Below are 22918 nucleotides of genomic sequence, written 5' to 3' on the forward strand. Positions count from 1 at the left end.
TTCATGATTCTTAAACTAAGTTTTAGCTATGATTAAGTTACGTTCTGTGCAAAATTCTACCAGCCGGCTTCCCCTTTCATTCCCTATCCCCAGTCTATATTCACCTACTACTTTTTCTTCTCTTCCTTTTCCTGCTATTGAATTCCAGTCCCCCATCACTACTAAAGTTTCATCTCCCTTAACTGTGTGAATAATTTCTTTTATCACATCATACATTTCTTCAATCTCTTCATCTGCAGAGCCAGTTGGCATATAAACTTATACTACTGTGGTAGGTGTGGGCTTCGTGTCTATCTTGGCTACAATAATGCATTCACTTTGCTGTTCATAGTAGCTTATCTGCATTCCTATTATTTTTTAATTCATTATTAAACCTACTCCTACATTACCCCTGTTTGATTTTGTGTTTATAACCCTGTATTCACCTGACCAAAAATCTTTTTCCTCCTGCCACCAGACTTCACTAATTCTAACTTTATCTAACTTCAACCTATCCATTTCCCTTTGTAAATTTTCTGACGTACCTGCCTGATTAAGGGATCTGACATTCCACACTCTGATCTGCAGAACGCCAGTTTTGTTTCTGCTGATGATGAAGCCCTCCTGAGTAGTCCCTGCCCAGAGACCTGAATGGGGGACTATTTTACCTCCGCAGTATTTTGCCCAAGAGGATGCCATAATCATTTAACGCATGCAGTAAAGGTGCGCACCATTGGGTAAAATTATGGCTGTAGTTTTCCCTTCCCTTCAGCCATTATGAGTACCAGCACAGCAAGGCCATTTTGGTTGATGTTAAAAGGCCAGATCAGTCGATCATCGAGACTGTTGCCCCCGCAACTACAGGAAAGGCTGCTGCCCCCTCTTCAGGATCCACCTGTTTGTCTGGCCTCTCAACAGATACCCGTCCATTGCGGTTGCACCTACGGTATGACTATCTGTATAGCTGAGGCACACAAGCCTCCCCACCAATGGCAAGGTCCGTGGTTCATGTGTTTAATGGTGGTAAACAGCATTAGAGTCAGATTATAATTTCTGAGTTGCAACTGTATATTTAAGAAAGTAAGAAATTTGTGGTACTGTGATGAGCAACTAGCTGGAAAGGATTTTGTCATATTAACCAATGTGATGACTGACAGAACTGGTTGTGGTGTTGTTGTTGTTGTGCTGCTGTAGAACCCTGAAGCTTGGAATGAGCAACAACTTTTTGTAGCAGGTATAAAGCATCTCGATACAGCAACTTCTACACAGTGTGCTCATGCAATATTGGTTGCTCTGCAAGATCATAACCTTCAGCATGACATTGTAAAGGTGCTGGCCACAGAAAAAGGTGAACTTTTGAAATGCCCGATGAAAATAAAAAAGTCACAAAAAGCGATAACAGCAACTGAACCACAACAAATTGCCTTTTAAAAGACAGTAAGCCAAATAATCGATGTTTGAAAACTACATCCTGTAGTTGGCATCCTGTATGCATTCTTCCAATCTGCTCTTGAGGTTTCTCATTGATTGCTGCAGCATCTCAGCAGGGATACCACAAATTTTGTTTCAGTTCATCCAGCGTTCTTGGCCAAGTTATTTCGATCTGACTCTTAAGTTTGTCCACAAGAAAAAATCACAAATAGGGAAATAGTGTTCTTGGGGGCAACAGAATGCCACTGAATCTCCAAATGACATGGTTAACAATTAATTCTTGCACAATTGCCATTGGACCATCCTGTTGAAACCAGATTTTATGAAGTTGTGGAATACTGTTCAATGCAGATGCAACTTCTCAACATACCAATCTGAAGTGACAATAACTGTGATTGGCTCTTCATTTCTAAAAAGTGCCATCCAGTGAGAAACTACGCACCGTACTGTCACCTGCCGACATGTAAAGCCATTCGTGAAGTTCATTAGGGTTGCCTGCCCAGCAACTGTTGTTATGCTTGCTCATGTAACCTGTGAAATGAAAACGGGCCTCATGATATTTACAGCTTGCCCAGAAATCCACTGTCCTCATATGTATTTGTCATAATTTGCTGACAGAATTCTAATTGCAGTTGTTGATTGTTCTCCAGTTCTTGCATAATCTGTGTCTTACACAGGTGGACTTTTAAATCTTAATGCAGAATATGAGGAACACACTCTTGGGACACTGTCTGCACCTGCTTGCTTGTGAACTGAATCCCATGGGCTCCATAACACTGAAACCCATATAGCTTTATTGTTCTGTGGAGCATGAACACTTCTTGGTCATTCTGGTGGTTTCTTTTTGAGAGCAGATTCAGTCTCTTCAAAATTTTTGCTTGTGTCTAGGGAACTCAACCGTGCTCTCGTAACTTGAAAAAAATGTTGGATCTGCATCTCCACACTTTCGAAACTATTATTGCTTTTGTAAAACATTTTCATGGCAAAAGCATGCTGTGTGCCACTCTACTGATCCACGATTATTAAATGGCAATATTGTTTACGGCCAAGATCCCTGTTCTGCAGTTATGCCAACTGATAAGCTGGCACTACACGTTTTAAAAGTGCCCATTTTTCTGTGTCACGCTGTATATGAACAATTGTGTCAGCTCTTCAAAAACAGTTATGGGAGAGTTTAATGATAGGTGACTTTAATTGCAAATATAAAATGGAAACACACACACACACACACACACACACACACACACACACACACACACACACACGTATTTTATGTTGGATAGCTGAAGTTCCTCGACCATCCCGTATAAAGATGGATTTACAGAGACTAGTTGCAAACAGTTTTTGAAAGTAATTTTTGAAACTGAACACTGCATAGAATGTTACCCAGAAAAAAAAACAGAGCAAGATGGTGCAGTGGTTAGCCTACTGGACTCGCATTCTGGAGGACAACAGTTCAATCCCGTGTCCGGCCATCCTGATTTAGGTTTTCCGTGATTTCCCTAAGTCACTCCAGGCAAATGCCAGGATGGCCCCTTTGAAAGGGCACGGCCGACTTCCTTGCCTAATACGATGAGACCGATGACCTCACATTTTGGTCTCTTCCCTCAAACAACCCAACCCCAACCCCAACCCAGAACACAAGAATCAGAAAGTATTTGTATTTGCAGGGTTTGAAGCAGAGGAGGAGGGATCTAAAGGTGTTTCCTTTTCACACTTATGTGGCAGAATGCTTTGAAGAAATAGTGGAGTTCCTTCGCGATGATGGTATGCGAGAATTAGCAGATGCAGGAATTTGAATATGTTAATTTGTTTTCTGAAAAGGAATCAATTCAGTGCTTGTGGAGATCATGTTTGTTAAAGAACATGCTAGTGAGTTAATGAATACCGTTGTATCCTCAGAGTCTTCAAAATACCCAACTTCTATGAACTCGCTTCCAATTTAAAGCAGCTCAAAGATGGCTACGTTATTGTGAGGCAAATGATTTTTTTTGTGCAAGTTTTTTTTAAGAACAGACAAAAATAAGTTAGGTAGAACTGAAGGAAAGACTGTAACACTCTGGGTTGCACCTTCAAACTAGACTGGCAACTCTTATGGCCACATATTATGCAAATCTGGGTTCACAACCGTAAGTTATTGTTTCAGTTCCTAGATGATGATGATGATGATGATGATGATGATGATGATGATGATGATGATGACTTCTTTGAATGCTGACAAAGCAGTGTGTTCGTCATGGGGGCACCTGGAATGCTACATCTTACCTGTGTAGATGTTTTTGAGAAAATTTTATCCTTTCAAAATTTAGTGGAAAAGGAACTTTTTGTGTTAGAAGGAAATGTGGAGCTTGTCAAATGTATCTTGTTTAATTGATTAGGTGTAATGGAACTGTTTCTTTTTTCCCCAAATGTGTAAATAAATGTGACGTGTAATGCCTAATAAATATAATGTGTTTAGTAAATGACATTATATTTTCAGTTTCAACATAAAACTGAAAAAGAAAGAAAAATTACTCAAATAAAGAATAAATTTAAAAAATAAGCTGTCAAAAAATGACATCAAAACTGGCCATGAATAAAAAGATGTTTACCAACCTCTAATTTTTGAAGCACTTCTTTCTCAGCTGTAACTAGTAGTTTGATAACTACTGATCACTTGAGAATTAAAGGTTCTTTCTACAAAGATAGTGCAGAATGGATAACTTGCCATATATTTGTGTCTCATCATCACACAGTCCCTCTTATATGTGTCTGCAGAACACCGTATCTGCCTTTGGCTCTAGTAGACTAGTGATGTTAAAAGGAGAACAGATAAAAGTTGCAGATATGGAAAGACAGTTGACTACGTACACTGAACATCACAAACATTGTGCACATTGCCATCACGGCCACAGGGGAAAGTCCTGATGATGTACTTTTGGATGTTCAGCGGAGTAGTTTTTAACTCATAAAATCGTCAGGTGTCTGACCGGGTCGCAATGTAATTACTGCACGATATTTCAGCAAACAGACTCGTGGCCATTTTCAGGTGGTCTCTGATGACTGCTGTCAGTGTCCTAAATATTCTGGTTGATATGCCCTCTGCTACATAGCACAGACACTGGAGACCATAGTTTGGAGCCAGGTGCCACTGCCACCATCCACTACGGCGGCTGTATGGGTAATGATAGGACTGGAGTGATGGAGAAGTTAACAGACAGCGTAGATAGGCTGCCAATAGGAATGGAGCATTAGTCATCAGGGGCCACCTGGAGATGGCAACGAATCTGTCTACTGAAATAACTTGGAGTAATTACGATGTGATCCGGCCGGAAATCTGAGAGTTCTGCAAGTTAGGAATATCCCTGGAATACATCAGACAGCTTAACTGTGTTGTTGTTTCCATTTTCTTACACAACATTTCATTAACCGACACAGCTGTCTTCTTCAGTTACTGTCTGGACTCTTAACTACACTGTGAAGTACAGGATGAGTTCCATATGTGATGAAATCAGTTTTTTTGTGGTGTGACAATTCACTGCAGTTCATCCTAACTTTCTGTGCTAGGCAGATGGTGTGTGTTAGCTTCAAAAAGTGCCTGTTTCCAGTGCCTTTGAGCTGTCAGTCAAGATGTGCTTTCGCATAATCCTGTTTTTAGGTTATGTAACGTGATGAGATGTATCATTCCTGTGGAGCAGCATTGTGCTATAAAATTTTGTCACACTCGGGAAGTTCACCACTGAAATGTTTCCATTAATGCAACAGGCCATTGGGAGTGATTGCTTGTCCAAGTTCTCCGATGGCGCAGGTTATTTGAGGAGGGTCAAAAGAATACCTCTGATGAACCCTGCAGTGGATGTCTGTCAACCTCCTGAATTGACAAAAAGGTGATGCATGTCATGATTGATTGAATTATGGTGAACAGTTAAGCCTTCAGCTGACCACAGAAATTGTAACCATAATGGAAATTGTAGCTGAATATTTGAGCACAAAAAAGGTGTGCAGCAAACTGATCACAAAAGTGTTGACCGACCAATAAAAGGAAGTGCGAGTGTGCTGATGCTCTCTTGGAAATGTGTGAAAATGATCCATGTTTTTTAAATTCTGTTATCACTATCAATGAGACAGATTTTTGAGTTTGACCCTTAAACAAAAAAGCAGACTTCAGAGTTCAACACCAGTCTTCCCGCCTCGAGGAGGCACGTGTGAGCAGATCCGGCATGAAAACTGTGTTGATTTTCTTTTTAGTTGCCAGAACCATTGTGAACACAGCTTCCTACTTGAAAGTGATCAAAAGTCCAAAAAGTAGGTTTACGTACTGGTGAAGTGACATAAAGGAGGAGTGGAAACAGCCCCATGGCTATGTACCAAGCCACAGTGCCTTCATTGTCATAGAATTTCTGTCCAGGACCCACATCCTATTGCTTACCACCCTTCCCACAGTTTTGACCTGACTACCATACTTTTTCTTCTATTTTTTTCTTTTTCTTTTTTCCCCCCTTTTTTCCCTTCCCTTCCCTCCCTTAAAGTGCCTGAAAGGGAAGCACTGGGATGCAGTTGAAAATGTCTAGGCTGATGTTACACCAACTCTAAAGGGCATCATGGAGAAGACTTTCCAGGATGCCTTTCTGCATGGAAACATCATCTCCAGAATGTATTGATGCAGAAGGACACTATTTTGAAAATTTTTTACTAATTTTACAAATAAGTTCAATAAATTATATTTTGTGAATTTGATTGTGTTACTTGTGGACCCCATGTTATATCAGTGGTCGCATCACTATTTACAGCATTGGTGGACTTTCCCTACCCATACAACATTTAATGTTTGTTGTTAGAAGCCCACACTGTTGCTCTGCGAAATGCACATTCTCTGTGTTTTCGAGATCTGTTGGACAAGTTGGCCAGCAGTAAATTGACCACACCGAGAAAACTTGAGAGGTTGCAGTTAAAGTCCTGTTTGGTAATGTTGCAAATGAAATATAATATGTCATTTTCCAGTGATCTAAATCAGTAACACACTGGGGAGGGAATAATTTGGGCACACAGTACTGTAAATAACATCAAGAAGGCACAATACACCGACATTGTTGAAAGATATTCTCCATAGAAACTGAATAAGAAAAAGTTGTCTGGTATTTATACAGTTGAAGACTTCCTGTGGATAGCTTTGTAGGTTTTGTTGCGTTCCTCCTCCCCTTCCCCTCCCCCCCAATAAATGTTCCATTGAATGTTTATGATCTTCTTTATTGTGCAAATTGAAATACAGTGCTTGTACACAAAAAGTGCAGTAAATTTTCACACTACAGGCAACACTGAGTTCACTGTTTGTCAAAGAGTGTTGTTTTTGCTGACAGGCATGATACACCTGACAGAAATGCCAAAATTCACTGGCAGCAACTTCTGCTTGTAGGCTCCCGATGTAGGATGGCTCTGACATCTGCAATAATTAATAGTAAGAATATGCCAATAATGTACCTGTTTCGTCACAATTGAACAGAACGTGGATGGTAACGAAAAGCTGATATTCAGTCTGCAGAAAATAAGCCTTAGGGCACAGAAATGTTTTCCATAATTTTGTTTATGAATATTATTCTGGCCATTTACAGCTTGATTATAGACAGAGTGATCTAAACTATTCCGATTCTGGAGTGAGGTTTAAAATGACTGTTACAATATCCTTCACATCAGGAGATGGATACTGTACTTCACAGCTAACTTGGTGCTTGTGAAAAACACTCCCTCGTTACTCTTATGGTAGCAGAAAACTCGTAATGTGGAAGATAAAAGCAGTTGTAATGTATGCGTGGAACAAGCTTTCTGGAATAAAAAAATTTACATGTGGTATTTGTAAACAAAAAGATTTGATCATATTTACCGAGTGTAGATGTCTCTTTGGTACATTCAAAATGCAAAATTTTAGCTAATATACAATAATCAAGAGACAATGTCTATACTGAAGCTCTACGCTGATGCACAAGTGGCTGCCAAAGAAACAGATGTGCTGTGGACAACATATTTACACTAAGAATTCTGTATGAGAAGAAATATATGAATGTGATTACAAACTGTGTGCACTGTTGACTTTAAACAAGCCTTAGACAGTGTAAATGGATACTGTTTGTGGTGGACTGTGAGAGAATTCAGAATCTCACAAAAATGTAAAAATACTTAAAATATGCACAGAAAATATCATAGGATCACCATTAAAATTTTCTTTATATGCATAGACACGTTCAAAGTACCAGGTAGAAGGACTGGTGGAGCGCGTAAACACGTTCAGAGCACACAAGGACAGGTACAAAGGCACGTGCGTTAACACGTCTAGACCAGTTAAAGGGTTAACACCCATTTTAGTCTCAACAAAGAGAAGACTATAATCAGTTCTTTCTGTTCTAGTACCAGAAAAAATGATTCCAGCACATTAGACATATAAACAAAGGACAGAATTGACAAACACGATTAGATTATTGATTTATGCTGATGAGCTGGTTCTCTTAGGAGACAGCAGAAGAGAGGTTATAGTTCTCACACAACTGTTAATCAAGAGCCCCAGAGGAACTGGCTTCTAATGAAGTGTGAGCAAAACAATTTTGTGCTCACCCGTACTTCATTATCATTTGAAAGTCCAAACAGAAATTTTGGGAATGGTAATTTGAAGCAAAACAGTGGGGTAAACACGCCTTATGAAATGTCTACCTTAAGAGCTATGAGAAATTATTCAATAGTAGAGATATTTAACAGTAGCAAAGGTTGTAAGGTATACCCTGGATATTTTTTCTTTTTTTTGGTCTATACTACCACTTCTCCAAATATGGAAAGCAAAGAGCTTGCAGTAGAAGAAATTTATTTCACAGTGTGGAAGATTAAGAAGTGGCCATAGCTATTCAGTTATGCATTTTGGAGCCCAAATTTACTAGTCTTTTTTTGCTTCAAATGATCAATGCTATCACATCCCTGAATGTATACATTCCATCTGAGACACCCTGTGTATAAAGACTATATATAAATTCCTGACATCTTCTCAAATTACAATACGGCCGTTATCAATAATGTCAAGATATTCTTGTTTTTAGAGGACAGTTATTTAAGAACATATTTTTAACAATTGTTTGGAAAGTAATGCATTTGTAATTTGTATGAATGTGTGGTATTTCTCCTATCAAATGCCAAATAAAATGAAATAAAAATAAAACAGTACTTTCAGGTGAGTCCTTTAGCTGTTTCTGGTTATTATTTTTATGTGCAATTTATCATCATCATCATCATCATTTAACTATCTCCAGTTACCGGAGTGTGGTGTAAGAGTGATTTCTACGTTTGTCTCTTGAGGTACATTTCTTTGACTTCCAGATCTGTTTCCTGGTATGGCTTCTAGATCTGATGCTTTAAAGTTCCTTTTTGAGCCATTTTCTTTCCATTCTTGTTTATCCATCCTATTCACATATCCAAACCCTTTCAACCTGGATATTCTTATGCCTTCATGTAAATGGTTGCTTATCCCATGTTTCTTGGCAGATATTTTTATTCCAGACCTTATCTTTTCGTATTTGTTGAAGCACTGAGCCTGAGAACTTCATTTCTGCAGCATGGAGTCTGCCACTGACTATTCTTGATTGGACAGGTGGTCTGAAAATTGTGTCCAGGTTCTGTGTATTAGATTCTCAATCTCTGATTTCATAGCTTATGACTGAGTGCATATGGGAGTAGCACTTAGTTAAAGGGCACTATCTGTTACTGATGACTCTAAGAGTGTAATGTGTGTTATGGCTGAGCTTGGATAAATGTTGTTTGTTGGACCACAAAACCTTACTTACTTTCATAACACTGCTATACTCACATCTACATCCACAGTTCTCAAGTCATCTTACAGTGTATGGTGGACTGTATTTCTGCTACCACAGTCATGTACCCCTTTTCCTGTTCTGTTCACAAATGGTATGCCAAGAACAGCTGCCAGTAAATCTGCTTGTGGCATCTAATTTCCATGATTTTCTTGTGGTAATTTTGTGACACACTTGTGCGAATGTGCATTCTCAAAAATTGAACAGTAAATTTTTCCTTGGTGAACAACACTTCTCTTGTAGTGTCTGTCACTAGGGCTTGTCTCGTATCTCTCTAACGCTTGCCAAACAAACCCATAGTAAAATACACACCTCTTATTTGTGTCCTTTACTAATCCAAACTGACAATGGAGCCAGAAAGACGAGCAGTATGTCAAGGTTGGTCAGACATGTATTATGCAAGTAATGCCTTTTGTGGATGAGATATATATCCTTTGGATTTTGCTAACAAATCGGAGTGTAGCTTCTACTTCCCTTAAGGGAGTATGAGTGGCCTATCCCGTTAATGTTAAATTTGGTAATATAGTGACTCGTTTTCGTAAGAACTGCTTCGTGCAACGTGGTGAAACTCTTACAGGTTATTTACACATGCTTCATGTACTCATTCTCCTAGCTAGTTTGAAGTACATATTCCAGGAGTCAGAATAGAATTTTTCTGTTTTATCTTTCTCGTTACATGTTTTACTTAAATTTTTGTGCATATTATTGGTAATATACAGATGATGCCTACCATTCTTCACGTATATAACAACAAAAATAATCAGTTATTGATAATATAATATAAACAGATAGATAAAAAATCTACTCGCCAAGTGGCAGCAGGGGAAAAAAAACACACACACAAAGGATTTAACTTTTACAAGCTTTCGGAGTCAGTGGCTCCTTCTTCTGTCGGCAGAGTTGAAGGGGAAGGAAGGGGGTTGAAGGAAAAGGACTGGAGAGGTTAAGGGAAAGACGTACAGTTCAGAAAAGTCGCCCAGAACCCCGGGTCAGGGTAGACTTTTCTCAGCTGTACCCCTTTCTCTAAGCCAGTCCTTTTTCTTCCCCTCCAACTCTTCTGCCAGGAAGAGGAGCCACTGGCTCTGAAAACTTGTAAAAGTTAAATCCTGTGTGTGTGTGTGTGTGTGTGTGTGTGTGTGTGTGTGTGTGTTTTCCGCTGCCGCTGCTTGGTAAGTAGATTTTTTTTATCCATCCATTTATATTATATTCTACATGTATAGTATCACGTGGGTATTATAAATTATTTGGAAAAAATCAAAAAGTGTATCTTCTATAGTTTCTGAGTAAACAAGTCGTTTGTCTGAGAAAATTTATTTTTCAGAAATCGCAATCACAAATAAATTTAAATTGAAACTTGCATTGTAATAGAAACAACAGTTAAAATATGGTGGAACTGCAGGCTTCATTATCTTCTACATTGTCTGAATGCAGCCTCTTCAAAGATCTTTCCTTCTTTTACAGTTTTTTGGCTTTTAGCTCAGCTTTGTCGATTCGCTACTTGTCCAATTCCTTTCGTATGGCTCACATATTCCAACCAGTCTTCACCCCAACTCCTCCAAGAATTTGTGTACCAGTATTACCATCATTAAATTTGATGACACTATTGTACACAACAGAACTCAATATATGGAACCATACACATTTTTAGGTACTCATGTCCAAACTACATTATTGAGTGACTAATTCACATTTTGTGTTCCCTATTAGATATTTCTTCAATAGACATGGATTTACCAAATCTGAAACTAGTAAACTCAGGTAAGGGTTCCTGTGGATAAACTTAAGGGAAGTTACAGCCGATTCAGCTTTTTTATATTTATATCAGTCATATGAATGAAAGTTGTGGATCGAGTTGTCTTCTGTTGATATTATATGGAAAAGGTTGTCTACACCCTCTCTTTCATACCATATAGGATATTTTTGTTGTTCCTTATTTCTTGACTGTAGTATACGGATAGGTGATTGTTGGTATTGCTTAGCAGACAACACTTAATCGTCTTGCTGTCACACTGCGGTGTCTTCAACATCTCCTATTTCCTCCATTATACCGGGAATGTCACATGCACAGCGTAGACAAGAGTCACAACTGCTATGCCAGTCCTACCAACTTACGCAGCAAGGTTTCCACTAGTGTGTAAACCATGCCACAGCGTTCCAGACCTTACTGTTTTTGAGATATTCATTTTTGACTGAGCAATTGTTTATGAAATCGTAAAATTGTTCTACACAAATAATTAAATTAAATTAAGTATACTTCTAGTTAAACACACCAAATTAACCAGAAAAGTCCAAATAATGTTTCTGCAGAAAAAAAAAAAATAAAGTTTCTGGACAAAATGGTCATTTATACTCCCATAAGTGTGTATAGTCATTCCCCTGTAGCTCTTTTTGGACAGTTACTTCTTGGTAATTTACTATCATTATTGTTTCCATCGATTTTTCATCAATAGTGTAGTAAAATAGTAGTGCTCAATAGTGTAGTCAAATAGTAGTGCATTCCTTCATCTATTTGTGCGCGATATGTTACATTGATTTACGTTCAGGGTCAACTGCCTATCCCTGTACTGATTGTTGATCCTCTGCAGGTCTTCCCTTAATTTGATAGAATTTTTTGGCATTGTGAACTTCTTGTAGATAACATCATCACTTATGAACAGCCTCACGGAGCTTCCAATGTTATCCACTAGATAGTTTCTGTATAGTATAAACATATCACATATACTAAACGCATCTTTTCCGGTTTGTGAAAATTGTTGACGTTGGGCTGCTATGGAATGTTTACACACATTGCCAACTTTATCTGTGTACAATGTTGTGCACTCTAGAAATAAGTAGCATAGTGAAAATATTGCTGTGCATGGTGGATGTTGTTGTTGTGGTGGTGGTGGTGGTGGTGGTGGTGGTAAAATAACAATCATAATAATTATAATTGTGTAGTTAGTACATGAGATACTCTTGAAATCATGCATTTATCAGTTTAGTCCTGCTAAGACCAATACAGAACAATATATTAAGTTCTATGTACTATGCTATGAAGTCCTGACCCCCGTCACCAAACAGGTCTGATAATTGGTAATATCATAGTTTGTTCATTCGATGACAGTGCAGTACGTTATCGGTTTCAGGCCTGGTGTACTGGAAACAGCAGAATGCACGCCAGGTGAGGCGTATTCGTTCGGGTGTGCTGGAGCGATACAGCTCCGTGCCGGAGGGAGAGAGTGGGGGCAGCAGTGGAGGCTCCGGGGCAGTCGGGGGACGGGCATCCCCGCCTCCGATGCCGTCGGCCGAGGGTGTGGCGTCCGGGTCGTCGTCGAGTGGTCCTCACCGCTACGCCAGCTTCGGCAGTGAGATTGTCTACCCGATTGCTGAGCAGTCAGATGAACATGCGACGAGTCTCGGTGCAGACACGGATGAGAATGGAGGGGCCGGAGGATCGCGGTCTCCGCTGCTTGTGCGCCACGAGAGCTTCAGTGTAAGGATTTCCATCTGCATCTATAGCTATCCTTGCACAATAGGCAGTACTTCATGTCGCGTCATTTATAAGGGAGTCTTTCCATTCCATTTATGTGTAAATTACAGGAAGGATGGTTGCTTCAATACCTTTGTGCACAGTGTAATTAGTCTTAATATTGTCTTCACGGCTCCTATGGGAGCGATATGTAGGGGGTCGTAGTACACACATCAAAAACGTTTTGCATCACGCCCGCATCTCGTGGTCGTGCGGTAGCGTTCTCGCTTCCCACGCCCGGGTTCCCGGGTTCGATTCCCGGCGGGGTCAGGGATTTTCTCTGCCTTGTGATGGCTGGGTGTTGTGTGCTGTCCTTAGGTTAGTTAGGTTTAAGTAGTTCTAAGTTCTAGGGGACTGATGACCATAGATGTTAAGTCCCATAGTGCTCAGAGCCATTTGAACCATTTTTCGTTTTGCATCACCCCGATTCCCAGAACTCCTGAAGGTAGATGTTGGCTGTGAGTATTGTATCACAGACACAGTCCCTTTGAGTGTTCAGAGATGTCACTAAACCCACGCAAAGATGTAAACAACCGTGCATGAGCAGCACCTATTAGACGGTGGGGGTTGAGCAGCTAATCAGTTCCAGTCATTCCACCAGGAAGGAGGTACGTGGCTCATGTTGTGTGTAGTTCAACTGTGCCTAGATGGTCAATACCACAGTTTGATCGCGTCCGCATTGTTACTTTGTGCCAGGAAGGACTCTCAACAAGGGAAGTGTCCAGGTGTCTCGGAGTGAACAAAAGCGATGTTGTTCGGACTTGGAGGAGATAAAGAGAGACAGGAACTGTCGATGACGTGCCTCACTCAGACTGCCCAAGGGCTACCACTGCAGTGGATGACCGCTACCTATGTATTATGGCTCGGAGGAATCCTGATAGCTATGCCACCTTGTTGAATAATGCTTTTCGTGCAGCCACAGGACGTCGTGTCACAACTCAAACTTTGCGCGATAGGCTGCATGATGCGCAACTTCAGTCCCGACATCCGTAGTGAGGTCCATCTTTGCAACCAAGACGCCATGTAGTATGGTACAGATGGACCCACCAACATGCCAAATGGACCACTCAGGATTGGCTTCACGTTCTCTTCACTGATGAGTGTCGCATATGCCTTCAACCAGACTATCGTCGGAAACTTGTTTGGAGGCAACCCGGTCAGGCTGAATGCCTTTGGCACACTGTCCAGCAAGGGCAAGAAGGTGGAGATTCCCTGCTGTTTTGGGGTGGCATTATATGGGGCCAACGTATGGTGCTGGTGGTCATGGAAGATGCTGTAACGGCTGTACGATGCGTGAATGCCATCCTCCGACCGATAGTGCAGCTGTATCGGCAGCATATTGGTGATGCATTCGTCTTCGTGGATGACAATTCACGCCCTCATCATGCACATCTTGTGAATGATTTCCTTCAGGATAACGACATCACTCAGCTAGAGTGGTCAGCATGATCTCCAGACATGAACCCTATCGAATAAGCCTGGGATAGATTGAAAAGGGCTGTTTATAGATGGCATGACCCACCAACTACTCTGAGGGATGTACGCCGAATCGTCGTTGAGGAGTGGGACAATCTGGACCAACAGTGTCCTGATGGACTTGTGGGTAGTATGCAATGACGAATACAGGCATGCATCAGAGCAAGGACATGCTACTGGGTATTAGGGGTACCGGTGTGTACAGCAATATGGACCACCACCTCTGAACGTCTCGCTGTACGGAGGTACAACATGCAATGTGTCGTTTTCATGAGCAGTAAAAAGAGCGGAAATGATGTTTATGTTGATCTCTCTTCCAATTTTCTGTACAGGTTCTGGAAGTCTCGGAATCGAGGTGACTCAAAACTTTTTTTAATGTGTGTATATTTCTAGATTCCTCATTTAATGTTCGTTCTTGGAACTTTGTTTATAAGTAAGCTTTTGTGGAATAGTTTGTGTTTATCTTCAATTGTGTGCTATTTTTAGATCTCTGTGACTCTCTCCCATAGTTCAGACAAATTCTATATCTCCTGTTAGCCATATTTGGTAGGAATCTCTCTCGCACAAGCAATATGTTAGTATGGGTTGCAGGTGTGGTTTGTTAGCAATCTCCTTTTTAGACTGGTCCAAGAATTGACTGATGCCAGTTGTGACTCGTTGATATTGTAGTCATAAAAAACTGTGTTTCTCTGTCTTAGGCAGTGAGCAGGTATACTTACCAGAAAATTTAAAGCGGGTTACCAATCTCTGCAGAGTTGAAATATTACCAAAATCTGACTTAATATTAGTGACTCTCTCTTTTGATAGAACATCATCGCAGGCAATTGATCACCTGCAAAAGATATGAGGTTACTGTGAAAGGTTACAAAAGAAAAGGCACAAAACAACACCATGGGTATAATTGAAGTCTTTATTCAAAAGTAATCGCCATAGGCTTGAGCGTAAAATATGCCACTGTTTCACAAACCAATGGATACAAATGGAAGTAGCAGGGCGACATGTCTGAACTGTATAAACGTGCTGGGTCCTCGGTGCTCAAGCTGCTCGCACTTGAACTTAGCCATTACATTTTTTGTGTAACGTTGGAGATGTGTGGATGTGCGTTAGTGTTATTGTGGAGCAGAATCACTCCCTCCGTGAGCTTCTGAGGCCGTTTCCTCGTGATAGACTTGGATAGGCTATGGAGTATCTCACTAAATGGTATACGTTAATGGTTTTCCATGTTTGATGAATTCAATGAGTATCAGACCTCAGATATTGAAAAAGGTGGTGAGCATCATCATGCCTGCTGAGGGCACAGCTTTGAACTTTTTGGGATGAGTGATGACACTACATTCTCATCCCTAGATGTCTCACTATGTTATCCCAAAGTGACATATGCAAATTTCAACCGGTTTGGTTGACTTTAGTACCTTATACTGATATTGTCTGCCAGGTTGTTAATTGACAATATGAACAGCAAGTGTCCCAACACAATTCTGTGAGGCACATACGAAGTTACTTCTACATTTGTCAGTGACACTCCCTCCAAGATAATGTGCTGCAATCTTCCTACCAAGAAATCATGATACCTCATACCTCATGTGATTGTATTTTCGATAATAAGTGTATATGTGTTACTGAGACAATTACTTTTTAAAAGTGAAGAAAAACTGCATCCACCTGATCCATTGCTTTCAGGAAGTCGTGAGAAAAGCGCAAGCTGAGATTCACATGATCAGTGTATTTGGAGGTCATTCTGTTTGAGATACCTCAATATGTTTGAGCTCAGAATATGTCCTATGATTCTACTGCAAATGGATATCACAGATATTGGACCGTATTTTTGTGGATCACTTTCACTACATTTCTTGTAGATGGGTGTAACATGTGGTTTCTTTGGCTATTGTGCACAGTTTTTTGCTAGAGGGTCTACAGTACATAATGATTGAAAGAGGCACTAACTTGGTCCAAAATTCTGTAGAGAACGTGGCAACAATTTGATTAAGCTGTGGAGCTTCGTCCAGTTCTAGCTATTTCAACTGTTTCTCAGTGCTACAGGCAATCATCCCTGCAGTGGTGTGAGTATTAAAGTAGGGCAGCACTCCTGGGTCTTCCTTTGTAAATGGGCATTTGAAAACAATGTTCTGCATTACTACGTTTGCTTTCCAACCATAAATGTAAACTGTTGCTATGTACAAACAGGATGTTTTTTGGTGTGTGTGTGTGTGTGTGTGTGTGTGTGTGTGTGTGTGTGTGTGTGTGTAAGAATATAAACTTGCATCTAGAGTCGGGTAAAAGTTAATGGCTGTGTGACAGTTCACACCTTGGAACTGATTTCCTCTAAGTGAAGCTTTCAGTGTCATGTACTAGCACCACTTTTGTTTGAGTCCAGCATTCCAAATAATAATTTTTACTGTGAAAATGATCTGTGAAGCATATAACTAGTTCTTTTTTTAACACCTTTGTTCAGCATGGTGACTTGTCAGGAAAAGGTGGGATATTAAGTTTACTGGAAAAATCATTTGGTTCTGTAAGTGTGAAGTAAATGTTTAGAGTAATTTTTTTATTATTCGCTTTGAGATTCTGCTTTGGAGACAATCATTTGTGGAATCATGTAAGAAAGAGTCCAAAAGCGCTTTCAGTTGTTACAATGTTTGTTGCGCCGTCGTGGTTACCTCTTGTGTGCCTACTGAGCTGGGGAATCTTCATTAGTGCTCTTGGCTTCACGGTTCCATGTCTGTTTCCCATTGCATGATTGAGTGTGTGACAGGAATATAAAGTTCACATGAGTATTTGTCACTTAACTGTGAATTCATCATTCGCACAAAAAATGGTGTTCTTTTTTTAAATTTTATTAATAAAATAAATACAGATCTATATTTGACATGCATGTTTCGTTGGTAAGCTTGAAATACTCAGACTTCTATTCTTTTCTACTGATTTTAATGGAAAGTAGTACCTGATTGACTTTCTTGAAGTGTGATGCTTCAAATGAACAATGATCGTAGTTTGAGGAGTGTCTGAAATATAACGTGTCATTCCTACCAAAAGGATAACAGTCGGCAGTGTTTTCCTGCAAGGATTATCATATATTTGAAGAGATTGTCATACAGTGATGCAGCATGGCACAGTACAGAAGCCGGCCGGAGTGGCCGAGCAGTTCAAGGCGCTACAGTCTGGAACCGCACGACCGCTACGGTTGCAGGTTCGAATCCTGCCTCGGGCATGGATGTGTGTGATGTCCTTAGGTTAGTTAGGTTTAAGTAGTTCTAAGTTCTAGGGGACTTATGACCACAGCAGTTGAGTCCCATAGTGCTCGGAGCTATTTGAACCATTTGAACAATACAGAATGGCAATGGACGACAATAACAATTGAATTTCTGAGGTCAGCAAGATCTCGTAACTTGAAGAACTGTTGATAAACTAGTAAATCGTAGCTGAACTTGGACTAATTGCTGTGGCATGGAGAAAAGAAGAAACTGAGCAATGGAAACTAGCATTGTAAAATTTACTTTAACTTTCAACAAAAATTGGTTCAGGGAAATTTGGAATTTCAACCTGGAAATGTCAGGTAAATCTTTTCATGAAACAAAGTTGCCACCCCCATTGATTTTAGTGTTTCATTCTGCGTAACTGTACTGGTGCTTTTTACCCCGTAAGTGCTGTCTTGATGCAGCCCACCATGAATCCCTCTCCTGAGCCAACCTCTTCATTTTGGAGTACCATATTTACTCGAATCTAAGCCGCACCTGTAAAATGAGACTCGAAATCGAGGAAAAAAAATTTTCCCGAATCTAAGCCGCACCTGAAATGTGAGACTCGAAATTCAAGGGGAGAGGAAAGTTTTAGGCCGCACCTCTAAACCGAAACAAAGTTGATCCATTGTAATATGAGACACAATTTAGGTCGAATGAATGACGATACAGCTACAGTAGTTTGGTTCAAGTCGTAAGCTTAGCAGTTAAGCTTTATCATGTAGCCATTGCTATGCGTCAGGTGCTCTGTCCGTATTTATATGGGTAGCCTTCCTTTTTCACATGCTTCGTCTGGGTTGAACGGACTGCTTATTTTTTCTTTGATCTGATAAGTGCCGTTCTCTTTGTTATAGGTGTTTACGTCACTCTAAGCTGAAAATATGTTACTGTACTGTGTCGTGCATTGTTTGTCGCATTCTGATAGTGCGTGTTTACGACCTGTCACCGCTCGCGGCATGGCTTGCTTTTGTGCACGCTACCGCCGCTTACAATTAAAAAACAAAAGAGAGGAATCGTTTCATTAGTGAAACAATGGCAAGAGACTGCTATTTGTTGTGACTTACACTGCTGCTTTCTTCGATAATGATCAACAAGAACCAAATAATAGACTGTATATGATAGAAGATGTTCTGAACGAGAATTTAGCGAAAATTTTTCTCCGTTTGAAAATCTTTGCAGATGCCGCTTTAGTACATTACATTCTGCACAGAAATTAGAGTCATCTTAGATTTAAAAATCTAGTCAATTGGCGTGCTTCATTTCTGACTGTACCACTATTAGGCATAAGAATAATACAAATATAAACATGACATGATATGTATATTCTTCCGCGTTAGCTGTTGACTCACTGTAGTTTTGGAGTTTATTAGGCAGACAGGATTTAAATGAGATAGCAGCAAACATGAAACAATAAATGGCAAAATGTTTATATCCATATTATTCTTATGGTGAAGAGAATACTGCATGTGATTCACAATGCATAAAGGTTCCTATTAGCAACCATCTCTTCTCACAGGTAGGAAAATATTCAAAACTTAGAGTTGGCCATATTGACAAACATCCCAAACAGTCTTGCCAGTCGGATTTTCGTAGTACATTGAAATGCTGTTACATTCGAAGATGAACAATACAGAATTTGTATTTACTTCGTTGGATAATGTATGAAAATGCAGTGGTCGAAACTCAGGGTGGAGGAAAAAGCTCATCTTCCACCTTTTTTCAAATTTATTTACTGATGCAGAGGTTTTGGCGCCAGTATTTATCTTTGTGCCTGCAAAGCATGCCTGTGTAGCGCTACATATATTCGACGGCAGAACTTAGTTGTGGCGGCACCTACCAACATTTTTCAGAACTTCCGCTTACTTTGCAGTTGATTTTAAGCCGCAGGCGGTTTTTTGGATTACAAAAACCGGAAAAAAATGCAGCTTAGATTCGAGTAAATACGGTAGTTCTTGCGACCAACTTCCTCCACTTCTAGTCGGGTACGTTCTCACCCTTGTCTCCCTCTACAGCTTTTGCTCTGTACAGCTTCCTTTTGAACCCCGAAAGTCCTCTCACATATCCTATCATCCCGTCTCTTCTCGTCAACGTTCCTCTCGGCACTGATTCTGTGGAGAGCCTCCTAATTTCTTATCATATACTGGGTAGTTAAAATTAAAGTGCAGATCCAGTGTGGGCTGTAATTATCATACGGTTGGTATGCTACTAGGTTAATGTGGAACCAATTTACGCTGGAAAAGAATTATTTCCAGTTGTGGCCACCAGGTGCAGATGTGGTACTGTACGCTTTTTATATGACTGTGAAATCTGCACTCTCATTTGACAAACCGTAATGTGAGTGAACAGTACGGCTACCGAGAAGAAAGAAGGTGCGCTGTTAGTGAAACTGTTTTATGCGAACGGCTGATATTACAGTGCCGTATTGTGAGAGTATTGGCAACTGAAAGGTCTGAGGAGAAGCCCTGTGTCATTAAATGGTTTAAAGAAGTTGATAATGAATTTCGAAAATGCAGGTAAGCCTGATGTGGAATCTAGAAGAGGAAGAGCTCGTCTCCTGCTGTTGCTGTAACTGACTGTGCAGCACATGCCTCGGGTAGTGCTAGTGCACGTGCAGTGTTGCGAGAACTGTCCGTCCCCTGGTCAGGAGTATGGAAAGTTTTGCAGTCTTATTTTACACTGGTACCTGTACGCGGCAGGTGGTGCGGCAACTGAAACCTCGTGATCCCCAGCAACCGTCTGAATTTGCTCTTTGGTTGCTGACACACATTGAAGTTGATGGCATGTGGCTGGACAGTATTCTGTGGAGTGACGAGGCACATTTTACAGTACACAGTGCAGTGAATACACAGAATTGCTGAATTTGGGGTACTGTTAAACTACATGTTGTGTGCACATTGCAGTTGCGCTCACTGTATATGACTGTGTGGTGTGGATTCACAAGCACCTTTATTCTCGGTCCATTCTTCTTTGAAGACAATACATCCAGAGAGCCTGTCAGGTGTGCTGTGACATCTGCGCATTATCGAGACATCCTTGTGTGGCGTGTGGTTCCTACTTTGGAAGAGCGCAACTGTGTGGAGACCACTGTTTTTGTGTAAGATGGGCAACACCCCGTGTCACTCGTCCAGTGAAAGGTCTGATTAATGCAACCTCCCACAAATGTATTATCTCCAGAGGTTTTCCAGATGTGTGGGCTGCAAGATCACCCGATCGAAACCCGTGTAACTTTTTGCTCTGGGGGTATCTAAAAGCACGCATTTACCAGTGACACGTTTGGTCCCAATGTGATCTGAAGGCTTGTATAAAGGGACACATTGCTCAGATTCCACTGGAACTGCTGCGAGGAACAGTTGATTGTGTGTTTTTTACAGATGCAGCATTTCGTCGATGTCTCCGATGCTCGTATTGAACGTATTATGGAAGTGGCTATTAATAATAAAATAAACATTATGCCTTTCTCACTTCTTTGACCTTTTTTCTGCCCATGTCCAATTTCTAGTTTATTACATATGGAAACATACGTATCTTCCTTCTTGTATTCACAGCCCCAGGTTTGCACTTGGCAGCCAAAATTGGAACTATTTTTTTCTAGCATAAGTCAGTTCTGCATTAACACTTTGGAATACCTACTAAATTTTGCTGCCGTACGATAATTACAGCCCACATTGGACCACTATAAGTAGCTACACTTTAATTATAACCACACAGTAAGTCTATCTAATTTTCGACATCCTATAGCATCACATATCAGATGCTTTGTTTCTCTTCTTTTTCAGTTTTCCTCGAACCGTATGAATGAAAAATAAATAAAAGTTGTCAAGTTGCTCTTTTTTTATAGTGCTGATTTTAAATGTCTAATATATGCAGAGGTATTTTAATTAAATTAAACTGTCTTGCCATCTGCCTGCAGAGTGTGACGGACCATAGTTCTCGGGCAGCAGGTACTAACAGTGCTGCAGACAGTGGCGTGTCCAGCAACCACCGAATACCGGGGCGCACGTTCCGCAAAAGGTTCGGAGCCTGTTCTTCGGCCGACGAGCTCCTGGACGGAGGAGATGACGAAGACGATTATGACGAAGATGAGGGCTTGCCAGGAGAATCGTGTGCCACGGACGAAGCCAGTGGGGATGAGGGGGACAACAACAGTGCTGCTGCTGACGGCAGCCCCGGCTACGTCAGCCCGTCACCTGTCGCTCGACGGAGGACCGAGTGTGCCAACTTCGCACTGATTGTCAGTGAGTATAATTGTCTTGTGTAGTAGTGAATGTTTTGAAGCTTTGTAGCAGTAGTGACTCTAGCCTACCATTTCTCTTAGGAAGCTGTAAAGCTTAAAATATTTAAATGCCATGCCACTTTCACTACCTGAGCTCCGTAGACAGTACAGTATTCACTAGAATGGAAATACTCACTATTTTATTTTGCACCTCATTGTATCACTTACCTGTACATTGAAGTTGGCTTATTATTTATCTACCACCCTATGCTCAGTGAGTATAAAATAACTTTCAGATGTGACATCATTAAGGCACGAGAGACATTTAAAATGTGCTTTTCTGGCCTGATTAAGAGCTGATTTTGTTTCATGTGTTTGTTTTCGAGATAATTGAGTGTAAGGAATAGGCTTTTGAGGTAACAAAAATTTTGCGATGTTTCAAATTTTGGTTTAGGTAACTCAGTAGAGAGATTTAGTTTGGCAAAGAGAACTTCCAGTTTTACATATCACAGTAATCTTTTGATGCCTATTATACTAAACTTTCACTGTTTCTTCTTTAAGTATATATTTTGGTTGGTATTTAATTGTGGTTTAGAAGTGAGCTGAAGAACAAACAAAATAGAACACGTGCAGAATAAGCACTCAGATATTACAGTATTCAATTTAGGAGTAAAGGTGACAATTCACTGAATAGCAGACAAATTGAGTCATCAGTAGGCGTATAACTGGGACTAGAAAGCAGATTTACATGTAGGGTAAATGTTGTATCTGTAAAATAGTAATAATAGTAAAATCTAGTAGTAAGACGAGCTTCATATTGGTTTGTGGCATGTGGTATGGTCAATTAGGTTCCTCAGTAAATGAGATGAAATTTGAAAAAAGAAGAGAAAAAAGCCAAATTGAACATTAGATAGTATACTGGTCTTTGTAAAACCTATTTTACATGATCTGGCAGCTGTCTAGAAGGAACAGTTTCAAAATAAGCTGCAGCGGTGATTACACATTTATATGGCCGCTGTTGTGTATGGCAAAGTATGGCATGGCACAGCACAGTTGGCTGTAGCTGCCCTCATTTCACTTCTTCACAGCCTTTGGCACAGTTCTAATGAAATGGAATGGAATGTCTTGATTGTAGTTCATCACCATTAAAAAAGGAGTGGATTAAACAGAATATGGTTGATTCATTAATTCGATACATATGATTACTTTAAAAAGAAATGAACATGGGGTGTTTCGTGTATTATTTAGAAAG

General features: G+C 40.3%; 1 protein-coding gene across 1 annotated transcript in view; it reads left to right on the top strand.

Annotated features, from left to right (window-relative positions):
• LOC126106529 (pecanex-like protein 1) overlaps window positions 1–22918 on the top strand; it is a 274178-nt gene that overhangs the window by 46761 nt on the left and 204499 nt on the right. The window contains exons 7-8 of the mRNA XM_049912855.1: window positions 12359–12705; window positions 21364–21688. Coding sequence (XP_049768812.1) covers window positions 12359–12705; window positions 21364–21688 — 672 coding nt within the window. The remainder of the gene's footprint in view (window positions 1–12358; window positions 12706–21363; window positions 21689–22918) is intronic.

Source organism: Schistocerca cancellata, chromosome 10 (genome assembly GCF_023864275.1).
Source record: "Schistocerca cancellata isolate TAMUIC-IGC-003103 chromosome 10, iqSchCanc2.1, whole genome shotgun sequence".
NCBI classification, from domain to species: domain Eukaryota; kingdom Metazoa; phylum Arthropoda; class Insecta; order Orthoptera; family Acrididae; genus Schistocerca; species Schistocerca cancellata.